Source organism: Heloderma suspectum, chromosome 10, assembly GCF_057233095.1.
Source record: "Heloderma suspectum isolate Gila_16-S chromosome 10, 16-S_ref, whole genome shotgun sequence".
In the NCBI taxonomy this organism is placed as follows: domain Eukaryota; kingdom Metazoa; phylum Chordata; class Lepidosauria; order Squamata; family Helodermatidae; genus Heloderma; species Heloderma suspectum.
Genome location: NC_139467.1, coordinates 1,923,128 through 1,938,159, shown reverse-complemented (window position 1 = coordinate 1,938,159; position 15,032 = coordinate 1,923,128). Strand labels below are relative to the sequence as shown.

General features: G+C 57.8%; 2 protein-coding genes across 2 annotated transcripts; both read right to left on the bottom strand.

Annotated features, from left to right (window-relative positions):
- Positions 1–176: 176 nt before the first annotated feature.
- Positions 177–3,809, bottom strand: LOC146337417 (rho-related GTP-binding protein RhoU-like). Its single transcript, XM_084814550.1, has 3 exons — positions 3,560–3,809; positions 3,146–3,204; positions 177–2,346 (listed from the first exon to the last, which is right to left on the bottom strand). Exons 1-3 carry the CDS (start codon positions 3,753–3,755, stop codon positions 1,897–1,899), a joined length of 705 nt encoding a protein of 234 aa, XP_084670676.1. The 5' UTR covers positions 3,756–3,809; the 3' UTR covers positions 177–1,896.
- Positions 3,810–11,046: 7,237 nt separating this feature from the next.
- MIA (MIA SH3 domain containing) lies at positions 11,047–13,668 on the bottom strand. Its single transcript, XM_084814549.1, has 4 exons — positions 13,499–13,668; positions 12,790–12,923; positions 12,138–12,248; positions 11,047–11,403 (listed from the first exon to the last, which is right to left on the bottom strand). The coding sequence occupies exons 1-4, from the start codon at positions 13,626–13,628 to the stop codon at positions 11,380–11,382; spliced, it is 399 nt and encodes a 132-aa protein (XP_084670675.1). The 5' UTR covers positions 13,629–13,668; the 3' UTR covers positions 11,047–11,379.
- Between the last annotated feature and the right edge of the window lie 1,364 nt (positions 13,669–15,032).

Below are 15,032 nucleotides of genomic sequence, written 5' to 3'. Positions count from 1 at the left end.
GCCATCACACACCCCTTCCTCACATTTCTTCAGTTAAGTCTTCTTACTTCGTGTGTGTGTGTGTGTGTAGAACATTAATTGTTACTGTGATCTGCTGCTGGAGCACCAAAACCCTTTCTGCACCTCCCCACCCACCTCAGCTGTGGAAGCAGCTCAGAGTGGAAGCCACACAGGAGCGAGAAGGAAACGCTTTTTTTTATTGTTTCCATATGAAAAACAAACATCAAGTCGATTTTTGCTCCCAAAGTACAGAAATGCTCCAGTGTAAATTACAACTTAGAGAGGGGGGGGGGGCATCCTCTCATACTTTGGAGAAACAGTTGTGCTGCCCTCTCTGGACTGCAGCAAGGTTTACAGCCCTCCACTGGATGAACAGTGTCAATCACCCTTTGTAAGTTCTGCAAGCGCGCAAATCCCCAAGATTTTCTCAGATGAAGCAGGGAGAGAGAAATGCAGCCTGTGCCAGGCACCTCCCCTTTCACATCAGAAGCTTGGGACACTTTTTCCTGAAAACAGTTCAGTCAGGGAAAGCTGGGACACCTGCAGACGGTCAAAGGCAGAACAGCCCAGGCATGCCAGGCCCTGCAGCAGGGAAGCTGCTCCCATCTCTGAAACCAGGTTTGAGTTGTGGGAGTCCCATCAACTGGGCACCAGGCTCTGAGAAACATGAAAGGGAAACCAGCAGTGGAAGGTTTAAGTTGCTCCTCCCCAAAAAACATCAATGGAAAGAAATGGGGGGGGGGAGATGGGAAGGAGCGGAGGTTTCACACAGTCCTGCAGTAGTACAAGGAAAACCAGGGCCAGGGAAAAGGAAAGAGCCACGATGGCATCCTTGTTCAGTGAACACAAACCAACCTGCCACTGATCCACAGACCCCTGGAGCAGGCCCAGTGCTGGCTTTGGTCTTAAGAGAAAAGCAAGGCACAAACCGTGAACGTTTTACTGTAAATGTTATGGGAGAGATGTTCCCCGCTCCCCCAGAAGCATCTCATGACCAGAACTCTATGTAGCAGGTTCAGCTGCTTTGAAACTTCACCCAATTGCACACTTCTTTAGCAAATAACATTCTCTGGCGGAACTTACTGCAGTGGGGGGGGGGAGCAGGAGGGAAGAGGAATGCTCCCTCTCGTCCTCTCTCTCACACACCCGGCGTAAAATTTTCCATGCACAGTGGCGGGCGGGGGAGTTTCTAGTCAGCCACTCTCCAGCATGAAGAGAATATTTGTCCCCCTCTTCTGCCTGGGCAGCTAGTCCCTAAACGGAGGCCTATCCATGAGCCACCAGAGCAGGGGTGCACAGCCATTCCAGCCCTAACAGCGACATCTGTCAGCCAGGGGCCCTGCATGTGTGCAAGCTCACACATGTGCATCTCAGCATGCTGAGATCGAGGGGGGGGATGAAAGCAAAGGCTTCTCCCATGCCCCAGTGACATCACCGCCCTGGTGCTGCCAACAGCAGCACCAGAAGAGCACCCTGTCCATCTCCCACAGCTGCGGGGGAAAGTGGTTGTGGCTCCACCAGCGTCACAGGTTGTGCACCCCCGCCTTAGGGGCAGGGTGGTGTCAATGCCGCCATGATGAGACCTTAGCTGCGTTCCCCTGAGAGGGCTGAGGGTGTCGGGCTGGGCCAGAGCTCCAGCCCTCAGCAAGTGGACGCTGGGATGCGGATCCAACGCCAAACCCACTCCGCCCCTCCTCCGTCCATGCAGTCCACAGAGGACCCCGGGGCGGCTCTCCGCCCTGCCTCAGGGAGTCCAGTCTCTGAAGCACAGTGTCTGCACAACCTGCCTGTCAGGGGGAGGACTGTGCCGCAGAATCCCCCCTTGCTGCCAGGGAAGGCACGCTGCTCGCAGGTGAGGCGCCCCGGAAGCCCCACCGCCCGGAGGGGAAGCCAGGGCTACCGCACGCACACATACTTCTTCCACCAGGCCTTGGAAAGGGTCCGGATGCAGCTGGCGGTGCTCCTGCGGGCCCTGGGGCCGGGGGGCTCCGTGTACCGCAGCCCTGCCGTGATGGCCACGTCAAAGACCTCCTTGAGGTTGTGCTGGGTCAGGGCCGAGCACTCCACGTAGCCCACCAGGCCCAGCTCCGCAGACAGCGCGCGGGCAGCTGCTGGAGGCACCGGCTTCTCCTGGCGGCGGGACAGCGCGATCAGCACCTTGACGTCCTGGCGCAGGTCCGACTGTGTGCCGACCAACAGCACTGGCGTGGCCGGGCAGTGGCGCCGCACCTCGGGGAGCCACTTGTCCGCAATGTTTCGGAAGGAGGTGGGGGCCACCACGCTGAAGCAGAGCAGGAGAACGTCCGCCTTGGGGTAGCACACCCGGCGGAGCGGGTCGAACTCATCCTGGGTGGGGGCAAAGGGGAGGGCAGCTGAGCGAGGCCCAGGGAGCAGACCCCAGCCCTGCTGCAGGGGCGCAGCTGCTTTCTGCCCTGCCCGAGCCTGCTCCGGGCCCCCTCCCCTGCGCGCTTGGATGGGAAAAGCCCTCCCAGCTTCAAAGCTTCCCCAGCATGGCTGGCTGGGCACACGGGTCTGCAAGCGCGGGGGAAGGCGCCCTTGGTTACCCCTTCCACACCAAGCCGCCCCAAAAGACTCTGGGGCCTTGCAGCGAGGGGCTCACCGCACAAGGCGGCTGCCCCTTTCCCTCGGCCAGGGAGCCGACTGCCGCTCAGCGGGAAGCGCGGGGGGGGGGGGGGGCGAGGAGCTCAGCATCTGGTCCTCCGAAGGCCCGGCGCGTCGTCCTGGCGGGCCCCGTCCCCCTCCGCCGCGGCCTCCCCCTGCTCACCCCCAAGAAGCCCACCGGGGGTCCCCGGAGCTGGGGCTGAAGGAGGCCCTCCACGGCGAGGGGACCTGCGGAGCCTCTCCCGCGCGCCAGAAGGCGGGCGGGCCGCGCCCCGGAGCACGTTTGCTCGGCCCAAGCCCTCCTGGGTCTGGCCGGGCTCCCTCCGGAGCTCGCGGGGCTCTCTGCGCGCGCGCCCGGGATCTTTCAGCGTTCTAAGCCGCCCGGGACCCACTTCTGGGGAGGCGGGCCGAGGCGCGGACGCACGGGGCGCCCGGAAAACGGTCGCGCGCCGCCGCCCAGGAGCAGCAGCGGGGGCGCGGCAGCTGGGCAGACAACGAGGCGGCTTCCGAGCGTGGCCATTACCTGCCCTGCCGTGTCGCACAGCTGGAGCCGGATCGGGGCGCCGTCCACCTGAACCACCGCTAGGGGAGGAGCAGAGAGGCGTTCAGGGCTGGGCGCTGCCACGGGGATGGGCGCAGCGCTCTCCCCGCCCGCCCGCGACGGGAGGCCTGGCTAGGAGCCCCTCGGAGGGAGGAGGGGGCGAGGCGCAGGGCGCGCCGGCCGGGCTCCTGACCCTGGGAAGCCAGTCCGGCGGCGCGGCGGGCCTCGCTCCGGAGCAAGCGCCGCTCGGCCCGCGGCCCGCCCCTGGGCAGCTCCGACGCGCTGCCAGGCAGCAGGCACGGGGCGGCGGCCGCGGCCTCCCGCCCCGACGGAGGCTGCAGCCCGGCTGCCCGGGGAGCGCGCACCCCCCGCGGGCCTCCTGCGGCGGGCGCGTACCGGAGAAGCGGTCGAGGGCGGTGGGCACGTAGCGCGCCGGGAAGCCGTTGGCGCTGTAGCTGAGCGCCAGGCTGGTCTTGCCCACGGCGCCGTCGCCCAGCAGCACGCACTGCAGGCCCCGCCGCAGCAGCAGCCGGCGCCGCCCGCGGGGCCCGCGCGGGGGCACCGGCGGCAGCGCCTCCTCCTGCGGCGCCATCGGCGAGCGGCGCACCAGAGCGGCGCGGCCCGGCCCGGCCCCTGCCTCCGCACTGGCCCGGGCCGGGAGTCGGAGCCGCCTCGTCGGCCGGGCCGCACCCCCGCGCCGGGCGAGGCCGCCCCCTCGAGGGGCGGGGCCTGTGCAGCGCCCCGCGCCCGGCGGTGCCGCTCTGGAGCCGGGCGGGCCCGCTCGGGGCTCCCCGCGCGGAGGGACGCGCCCCGAGCGAGCTCCTCCGGGAGCCGGGCCCTCGCGCAGCCCTCTCCCCGCGCAGCCCTCCGTCACGGCTCCCCCGGCCCTCCTTTTCCAAGCGAAGCAATCCCAGCTGTCGCGACCTTCCCGCACGGGAGACGCTCCAGCCCCTGGGCCATTTCAGGGAGCGATCCCGTGGCCGCCAGACAGCGGCTAGACAGCCGTAGGACATGCCATTTCCCGGGAATCGACCGCGGAGCCTGCGCTCCGTGTCGATTCCTGGAAAACCGACCACCCCACGCTCCTGCGTTGCCTCCCCGTCCTCTGCGCTCACTAGAGGAGCGCGGAGGGGCCGAAAGGGGGCGTGGCTGGGGCGGTCCGGGGCGGGGAGAGCATTGCTGCACGCATCCTCCTCGGGGAAAGTGTCGCGCAGCAGCCTCCTTCCCTGCTCCGTGTTCCTGAGACTAGACAGTCACAATCAGCTGTCTAGCCAAAAAGGCCCCAACGTGCATCACTTTACACTTGCTTACATTGCATTGCATTTGCCATTTAGATGCCCATTCTCCCAGTTTGGAGATATCCTTTTGGAACTCCTCACAATCCCTTTTTGTTTTAACCACCCTAAGTAATTTGGTGTCCTCCGCAAACTTGGCCACTTCAATCACTGCTTACACCTAATTCCAGATTATTTATGGACAGGTTGAAAAGCATTGGTCCTAATCCAGATCGATAGTAATAGAACCCCACCATTTACTTCCCTCCGTTGGGAGAATTCACCATTTATTCCTACTCTCTGCTTTCTGCTCTTTAACCAGTTACTGAAAAATTTGAAGACTTCCCCTCTTATTCCATGACTGATAAGTTTGCTCAGGAGTCTTTGGTGAGGGACTTTGTCAAAAGCCTTTTGGAAGTCCAAGTAAACAATGTCTTCCGGATCACTGCTGTCTATATGTTTACTGACACTCTCAAAGAACTCTAAAGGGTTCATGAGACAGGACTTCCCTTTGCTGGCGCCATGTTGATTTGTTTTCAGGGGGACTTGTCCTTCTATGTGCTAATTTTATCTTTAATAATGCCTTCAACCAATTTACCCAGAACAGATGTTAAGCTGACCAGCCTGTAATTTCCTGGATCCCCGCTGGATCCCTTTCTGAAAAGTGTTTGCTCTGCTGTGTGAGGGCTTGAGCCCTTCTGGCACTGGCCCTGTGCATGGTCCAGAAAGAGGCATGAGCCTGTGTCTCAGTGTGGAGCCCCTGCTTGGCCTGCAGAAGGCCCTGGGCCCAGTTGCAGGCACGGCTGGGAAAGACCCTTCTCAGCCTAGGGATCCCCCACACACACACCCCACCCAATTGCCTGGGCTAGATGGGCCAAGGGCTTCTTATGGTCACTCATTGCTTTTCTTTAGGAAGGGCCCTTGCTGTGTAGGGGGAGCACACCTGCTCATACACAGGGTCCCAGGTCCAATCCCCCCCCCCCAGATAGGGCTAGGCAAGTCCTTGGAGAACTGTTGACAAGACTGAGCTAGACAGATTCCCTTCCCAGTTAACCCAGAAGACTTGAGGATGGGGCTGCAACTCCCACAGGTGGGCCAGATCCAGCCATGTGTGGTGGGCAAGGCAGGGGGAGACTGATCCTTTGGACTCCCTGTATGGGTGCCTCGATCCCCCTTGCCCATTTCTTTAAGGCCCCCAGCATGTCTAACCCCCTTCCCTGGGAATTGTTCAGACTTCTCAACAGAGAGAGGTGCCAGGGTGTAAGCCGCCACCCCCACCCCCCCAGCGCTCCCGCCCCTAGCAAGGAGTGCAGCCCGGGAACTCTTTACACACCTACTACTAAGGTAGGAGCCCTTCCTTGAGCTGAGAAAGAAAGCCAGCAATCCAGGGCACTTTGTAAAGGGAAACTGGAACAGGCCCTCCTGGGGAAAGAGGCCACCCCCAGAAGGGCTGGGCATGGAGCAAATTGGGCAGGGGGCTTCCCTTTAGTCACAGCCGGCCTGGGCTATGGATACTCAAGAGGGGCAATGCACTCTGGCTTTGCTCAGAGGTGGAGCCATCTTCAGGACCCTTAAACAGCTCTGTCCCTTGTGAAAAGCAGGGGCTGGGCTGGGATGCACTCTGTCTCTCCTGAAATGGAAAATATCTGTCCTACCCGCTGATGTTTTTGTGGGGTGAGGGAGGCTCTTCCTGCTTTTCATACCAGACAGCAGCCTGGAAACCCCCCTCAGGGCTGCACTAACCAGCAAAAACAGGAAACACCCGAACTGTTACTGGAAAGCTGGAAACGGGGACTAAGGTCAGCTGTGCCCAGGGCAGATGCCACTTTGCACAGAAAAACCTCCTTGGCCCGTCCAGCACCAGCAGGCATGGGGGGGCAGACTTGCCCAGGTAAGCGAGCGAGCCTAGTCTCAGCCCTTTTCTTGCTGCACCTCCAGCTGAAGGGCTGCACTACACTTTCCCCAAGGAGGGAGTCGGAGGAGCCAGGCCGGGTGCACTGTGTGCACGCTCCCCCCGCGAACCCCCCCCCCTGCTGCCAGTGCTTCGGGATCCAGCAAAACCTGCTTGGCCAGTGGGACCAAAGGAAGGACTGTGGATCCAGCCAGGGACATTTGGATCTCTCCGGAAGGATCGCCTGTCTGTCTCTAGCCTTGAAGAGAGGAGTAGACCTAGGAGAGGTACAGACAAGAGCAGGCCTGGGAGGGCCATCGTGGGAATAAGGAGGCCCTGACATGACCAAGAAACTGTGCCTGAAGCCGGACACTCCCTCTCTGTCTCCCTCTCCCCCCACCCACTCACACAGATTTCACTTTGAACCACCACCACCAAACAGCCTGGAAAGAGGCAAACGATGGAGCATCACATGCTGCCATAGAGGGTGCTCCCCTTCAGAGAGGGGAGCCCACCTCTGCCACCATGAAAGGGAGCGCCTTCATCACAGCCAGCCTCAGTGAGTCTCTCAGCAGGCTCCAGGCTTGGCACCAAGGAGGGCCCACATCAGTGAGTCCCGGGCAGCTTTATCCAGGGCGAAAATAAACTCAGCTGGTGTCATAATTTGGGGGCCTCTGTCTCTGGGCTTGGCTCTGGGCCCCTTGGGAGTCTGTTGCTGAAAGGTCACTGGCGAACTGGCTTTGAAAAGCTGGGAGGGGAATGGAGGATTGCAGGGCGGGCAGGCGGGGGGCCCCTCTCTGCCTCCCATCCATGCATCTCTACTACTTCATGGCTACTTTGGCAGGCAGGCACTGCGAGTTCAGCCCTCTTGACACCACACCTTCTGATCTGAGGGCACTGCTCTCTGACCTCAGATGTGTCAAACAACTAATTATGGCAATACACTCTGCATGAGCTCAGAGGCAGATGCCCCTTGAGGATCGCATCTCACATTCCAGGCATTTGAACACAGGCTCTTAAGCTAACCTGGTGGAGGCTGCGTGATGAATCCAACGTCCGCCACCTGGATCTTGCTTCTGCCACCAGGTACCCCTCCCCCAAGCCCCATTGAAGATGAAAATATTGGCCTATTTATTTTTTATCCCACCTTTCCACCAAACTATGCCTGCCATTCAGGGCTGTTGTGGGGTCTAAGTTAATGCACTGGGCACAGTTTGAATACTGCCTTGCCTTCTGTGAGGAATATAAGATCATAAATGTACACACAAAGGCATGTGAGCAAGTGTCTGTACAATGCACCTACCAGAGAACTGGGACCAGCTGCTTACCTAGGCAGTGAGTACGGGGCTCAAAGCAGCTCCAGCTTTCTAGTCCTCATCATTTCTCCTTCCTTTGTGAGATCAGGAAGCCTCCCCCTGCAACAGCGCCAGGGGAACAGCAGCTGCTCCCAGCCCTTCCTGAAACTGCAGCGCCTGCGTTTATTTATGATAAATTGGAAGAACTGATAACATGATGTTCCAAAAATGGAACACCCGCCCAGTTAGTACTGGAAACATTATGTACAGAGCGATAGTGCAGGAGTCCTGGGCCTTTGTGGCTCCTTCAAAGGGACTGGAGATGGGGACAGAGGGGGGAGTGGGAGGATTGGGGGCTAGGACAGCTAGCTACAGTTATCCATGTTCTGGCAACCTCTCGTCTGAATTATCGCAATGAGGGATACATGGGGCCGCCTGTGAAAACCTCAGCTTGTCCACAGCAGGCAAGCGAGGTGGCGCACAGGGGCTGGCTGATATGGTTACATTGCACCAGTGCTTTATGACGCGACCTGGCTGCCAACCCATTTCTGGGCCAAGTTCAAAGTGATGGGATTAACTTCAAGGCCTCAACAGCTTGGGGCCTGGTTCCCCGAAAGATCATCTCCTGCCATAGATACCTGCCTGGACCCCAGCATCATCCCTGGAGACCCTTCTCTGAGTGCCAAAGGGAGCGAGGCGGGGGGCTCCCGAGGAGAGGGCCTCTTTGGTGGCGGCACGCCGGTTGTGGAATGAGCTCCCCAGATTGGCTGGCCTGGCATCTACATGGTGGACCTTTTGGCACCTTCTTATTCCGCCAGGCCTTTTGGCCCTTTTAAAAAAGTTTTTAAAATGGCGTTAGTGCATTTTAGACCTTTGCACTGTGACTGGCCTGTATCTTGGCTACTACTTTGGTTTTATTCTGTTTTAAACTTATGGTTTTATATTATGTTCTACTAAGGTGCTGCATTTTATGGTTTTCAGCCTTGTCTTGTAAACTGCCCAGGGAGCTTCAACTAAAGGGCAATACAGAAATGTAATAGATAAGAATGAGCAGGATGCCCGGGTTCTCTCTCCAGTCCTGAGCCGGGAGTGCAGCAAGAGGGCTGCAGCTGGAGCAGGCGCTTGAGGCGCCATGGCGGCACAGGCAAGGAGGCCTCCTTCCCCTGCCCTGAAGTCACGCAGGCGGATGCGCTGCCTTGCTCTCAGGAGCAGAGAACAGGCTGCAGGTAGATGCAGGTAGATGCCCAACAGGTACCTCTGCTGGATGGATGAACCCTCCCCAGAGCCAGGTGGAGGCAGTTTGCCATCTGTGGCTATCCCCCCCGTCTAAACACTAAACTCTCCCCACCCTACCCTAAGCACTACTCACAACACAGGTGTTGGCCTTCGTCTGCTCCCCCCACCCTAACTTCCATCACCAGACGCTGCCTGCTTCACCTTGCCTGGGGCGGGGGGGGGACAGCAGGAAGACAGCAAGGCCAGGTTGAGGTGGATCAGTGTGTCCGTCAGGCCCACCGGAAAGGTGGCACGCTGTGCACAAATTGCTTCCCTGTACAGAGGGCCACATGCCCAGCAGCCCAGCTAGGGTGCCTCCCTCGGACTGCAGCGCTCCTGCCCTGGGGATGGGTGCTGCAGACAGGGGCTTCCCTGGCACACTAATACAGCAGCTGCATCAGCCGGGAGCTCAGGTTAAAGCCCAATGGTGGATGTACGTGCTTCAGTGCACAGAAGGGATTTCAGCACGCACACATGCTGCTCCGCGCTGACCTGCACACACGTTGTCAGGGTGGACACTGAGCCCATAGAATCCCAAAGTAGTTCTGATTCTGAGGAAGAGCAGTCGCTCCTGGGAGAGGAGCGCGCTCCTCTTTCCCAGGGCCAACAGCTGACGGAGATTCCTCCCATCAGCATTCCTAGCTTAGATAGCAGTCCAGGGAGTGACAGAGCGCAGGAAGCAGACTTGATGGACGCGCGACGCTGACGCAGAGAGCGGCGCCAAATGGAGGGCGCAGAAAGGAGGCGTAGTGCCCAGTTGGCACGCAAACAACGGCTGCGCCCAGAGGATCCAAGGGAAAAGGGGAGGGACTCTCCCTAGTCCTTAAGTTCAGGGGTCTGCCAGTAATTCCCTTTCAAACGGGGACCAACTGTTCCAACTTAGGACATAGGTACTCTGCTGCTCAGATCTAGTTGCAAACGGTAGAGTTGTTAAGTTGTAAAAGAAGAATAAAGCTTTGAAAGGAATCCCTTTGTCTGTGTCTGGACTTTGCTACTGGATTAGACTGAGAGAGGCCTCCAAGGAGCCCTTGACACACGTTTGGGGATGGAGAAATCAGCATTTGGGGCACGCGGGGCAGCCCGCGCCCTCTGCCCGGCCGAGGAAGTGGGTCGCGGCGGCGGCTTCAGCGCAGGGCCCTCGGCCAGCCTGCGGTGCCAGGCAGCCCCTGCATTGTTTGAGCGCTGCTGGGCTGCCAAGGGAGGGGGCTGCCCTACATTCGCGAGGCTGGGGCGGCGAGACCCCCCTGCGAGAGTTGCGGCCCCTCAGCTCCCCACCTCTTTGCTGTGTGCTCCCCCACCCCCCAGCCTGTGGGTGGTTCTGCTGCCCCTATTGGGCAGCGCTCAATTTGAGCCTCCGCCCCAGAAGCTGTTTTCGGTACTATGACTTGACCCTGAAACAAGAAGCGCTGCAAATGAACAGTGCCTCTGAACATGTGCCATGCATGCTTCCCCAGCAACCCTCAGTAACTGTCACTGGTGCCTATCCTCTACAACTCTGGGGTTAAGGCAACAGAGCTGCCAAGGAATATCCCAGTTCCTCCCCACCCCATTACAGCAATTGACTTACTCACATACTTTTGCCATCTTTGTGTTTACCCTCACAACCACCCTGCAGGGAAGGTCATTTTCTCCCAGCCCGTTCCCTCATTTGTACTAGTGGGAAGGAGCAGTTTGCCTGCAGGACGGCTGTGGCAGATACGTGGTTAGCCCAGGTCTCTGCTCCACTCCTTTCTCCGAGATCAGGTTGGCTACTCCAGGCCCAAAACATTCCCCTTCTCCGAACACCTCAGCTCCTCCCACACCCTTTTCCCAGGGCACAGTCCGATTCTGCCAACCTGGCCAAGCCTGGTCAGTGCCTGGATGGGAGACTGGGTGGGAGACCACCTGGGAGACTGGGTGGGAGACCACCTGGGAGACTGGGTGGGAGACCACCTGGGAGACTGGGTGGGAGACCACCTGGGAGACGTGCACCCCCCCACCCCACTTTGAATTCCCTTGACGGAAGAAATAAATGATCTTAAAACCCAATTTAAACTGTACATATATGATACTCTTTGCAAAGCCATTTAAAGAAAGTACCTGAGATGCCTCCTCCCCAGTTATTTCATCTAGATACAACAGCCAAGATTTAAAATATCAATATATTTTGCTTTAAAGGAGCTTTATTCATTCATTCTTTAGCAATGGGTGGATGATTTGCATTACTCAAAATACAGCTTACACAGCCATCTATGCAAAGGTATTGCACCCCTGAATCAAGGGGCAGGGTGTGAACTCTCTTCACACACACCCCAGCCCCCCAGCACGCATACTAGGAGCAGCAGCGAGAAGAAAGCGCCTGTCTTTGGAAACATGGGCCAGGCCCGAGGCTGGGCCTGAATGCAGCGCACCCGCCCAGTTCACCCTGCTGGACTGGCACAGCTTCTGAACAAGAGCAAGCGTCACGCAGAGGAGGCATTGTCCAAATCCAGGCAGTTCAACTCACTGGCAGTAGAAGTCCCACTTCTGAAGGAAAGATAAAAGATACATTTGGGGCAGAACTCGCTTATTGCATCTGTGGCACGAGCGCCATTGAAATACATTTCAAGATATGGCTGTGGTTACTCAAGAGGTGAGGGAAAGGCACTCGGCCCAGGCTCAGAAGCACCGTCACCTTCCACGGCCAGCCTTAGGGAACTCTTGCTCACAGCAACATGCAGGCAACTTCACAGGTAGCTGCCTAACAAGGCAGGTTCGGGAGATTTCCATTTTAAAGAGGCAAGGAATGGAGGCCAATGGGGAACGGGATCCAGACTGTGCCATGGTTTTGTGGTGCGGAGCCCTGGGCAAGTCATGGTAGGCCAGGCTGTCCTAGCACAAATCCAGGGCAGGGATTTCCTCCAAAGCAGAGAAGGCCGTGGCCAGCTGACGCAGCCCTCCTCGCCAGAGAGAAAAGCCCTGGTGAGATGCGAGCGTGCGGCACGCCAGGGGGACGGATGGCCAGGATGGGTGGCGCAGGAGGCCTCCTGGCTCAGCCACAGACCATTCCTGGGGCGCTCCCTCGGCATCGTACCAGCAACAGGCACAGCCTGGTCCTTGCCCCATGAACTAGGAATGTGAAGGAGAGGAAGAGGGGCAATAAAGCAGGGGTGGGGTGGGGTGGGGTGGGGTGGGGCAGGGATGGGATGGGATAGATGGGGAGAGAGAAGGTGGGTTATCCCCAGCGTGCACCCCCAGGCCTCAAGGGGTGCCGCACTCACATCAGTCTTCACTTCCACCTTGCCAGGCTTCAGGTATTGGTTCTCCTGGACAACTGAGCTGGGGAAATAGCCCAAGCGGGCTGGCTGCTCCCCGTAATAGTCACCTTGCACCTGCGCAGAAAGGGGGGGCGTGAGTGAGGTCCCGTCCCGCCCGCAGTCTCCCCATGGCTGGAGCCCCCCCTACTGGCCAGTCGGAGGAAGTAGCAGCAGCAGCAGCTCTGAGCCCTCCCCGGGGCTACAGTTCAGGGATTTGGGGTGCGGTTGTCAGCGTCCCTGCCTTCTTGGAAACCTTTATAATCCCATTCGTAACATTCTTGCCATATATGAACACCTTCAACTCACAAAAAAAGTTTACAGCCTTTTTGACATCATCACCCACTACTGCCCCCATTTCAGAGATGGGGAACTGAAGCTGGAAAAGGGCAAAAGCGGCCAGCAGAGCCTGTACAGGAAGAGTGGGACCCAAACCCAAGACTCACAGGCAGAAACGTGTCCACTGGCAGCGGACTGTGGGCAATGGCTCCAACTAGCCAGCGATAAAGGCAGGGCACTCTGTACATGCTCACTACTTCTCACATTTCACGGCTCACACATCTTCACAACCACCCAGAGCCCAGCAGAAGGGCAGAGCCCAGCAGCAGTGCCTACTCACGCTGCCACCCCAGAAGAGTCGCCCACGGCCTTTCAGCTTGGAAAAGATGTACACAAATTGGCCCTGCTGAATGTGGACGAAGCGGCAGTCGGGAGCAATGTAATCCTGCAGCGCCACTGCAATGGAGATGGGATCTGGAGTTGGGGAAGGAGGAAGGAAGGAGAAGGAAGGAAGGAAGGAAGGACAGGGACCAGAGAGATTCATCCAAGGAAAGTGATCTGCACACACTGGGGGAAATGCTCCCCTCCCCTTGATGCCTGCTTCAGACAAAGGATAAAACAGACAGAACTCTGCCCTGGGGGAAGATGCCTTGTGTGAAGCAAGAGTACTTTAGCCTTTCCTTAATTTGCTGCAAATGGATTTCAACGGATGAGGAGTTCAGTATTATGAAGGAGAAAGCGCTTTTGCCACACCATGCATCACTGGATAAAGCTATATCTTCATCAATCCCCCCCCCCCCACACACACAGTAGCCTTTTTGATAGACTACAAAACCCATTTTCGCCCTTCCTTAGAGGAGTGGCTCCTCTGCACCTTTCCCAGCTCTCTCCCCAGCTACCAGATGCTGGGAACCAACTCTGGGTCCAAAGCCATGCTTGCGACTTCTTAGGGGCACTGGGCGGGTCAATCAGATGCACTCGCCTGCCCATGCTCCAGTTCTCATGGCAGGGGAGAAGGCAGAACTTCTACAAAAGGAGCGCACACTCACGGCTGCATTCAGCATCAGCACACAACTTCTTGTCTGCCAGCTTGTCCATCTGGCGCCCACTCCCGATGGGCCCCCCCAAGGTGCAGAGAAGCAGACAGGGCCAGAGAAAGCACCAGGCAGCACCCCACATTTTTGCAATCTAGACTGAGACAGCCTAATAGCTTCTTTGATGGAATAACTGGGCAGCATCCAAGATAAAATAGTTTGTGGCTCTCACCCTGACCAGTTTTGCCCATGCAGTACGTTGGCTAAAACTTGTCACCAACACTTACCCTCTCAACCACAGCTGCTGGTTCAGGTGCTGCAATGTTGTGGAACTTTTACAAACATTCTTAATTGCTGAACAGGAAGGATCTCAGAAAATTAATGTTGCCATGTTACCTACACTTTGCCCCAATTTCTTGGAAGACCAAGCACAGAGACAGCCTTCCCCCTTACCTCCTTTTCCCTCTATTATACGAAGATGAAGTGGTACACCCAGAACCTCCGGGGTGCTTCTTAAACCTTTCCGAATTGCATTTTCTCCCTGCCGCACAGCTTTTGCAGGGAAAGAATTCCAGTGCCATAAGCACAAGTTGGGGACAGGCAGCTCCAAGCTGGGGTCCTTGCCTGGCCAAACAGGAAGCTGATGCCATGAGAACAGGCTGGCCTTGGCCGGAGCAGCTGCCTGTCACACACTGAATCCCTTTGCGTGCTGCTGACCTGCTCCCCCTTTCTTGGTGGGAGGGCAGGCAGGGCCCATCGCCTCCAGTATCCAGGACAGGGAGACTTCCATGCCAGCTCTGACAGGACAGCACACCTGACTGGGAACCTCTTGGCTGCCAGAGGAGTTAGCTGCAGACACTTCCAGACTGGATTTTATCCTTTGTAATTCCAGTGGGTATTGGGATTACAGCAGCAGAACTGCTGGTTGGTTGGACCAGGAAAGCCCACTCAGCCCACAACTTCAGGAGGATGTTTTATAACCCCTATGTAAGATTCTGCTGAACACATCCAACTCCTGCTAATAAGGTGCGTATTTTCCTGTGCAGAAAGAGCGTGCATGCCCTAGAGAGCAGGGCAGTCTGTGCTTTTAAGCAACCCTTGCAGAGGCATGACTTGCCAGCAGGCACACCCCCTTCGGCCTCATCCTCACCCCAGCAATGCCCCACAACTTCCCACAGCTGCCCTCTGCTGGCTCGTTTGTCTGGTGCCAATTTCTAGGCTACCTCCAGGTCTGAATGCAACAGTCCTGAATGTACCTCAGCCCACCGGAGTTTCTCCCCCTGGAGCCAAAAAGTCAGGTAGCCAATGCATCAGTATAGCACTTGCTCTGGCAAATTTGCGGTGAGAGAAAAACACAGTGAAGGAGAAGCCCCAGAGAGCAGAATGGTTTGGATCCAGAGTGGCCCGTTGTGGCTTTTAGCCCAAACTGCAGCCTCACTCTCACCAGTATCCCCCCATCCCCGTGCCCAATCCCAAAGGGCCTTTCCCACCAGGGTGCAATATGTCATCTTGGAGGTCACCCAAGTAAGTAGCAGGTACTAGAGGGATA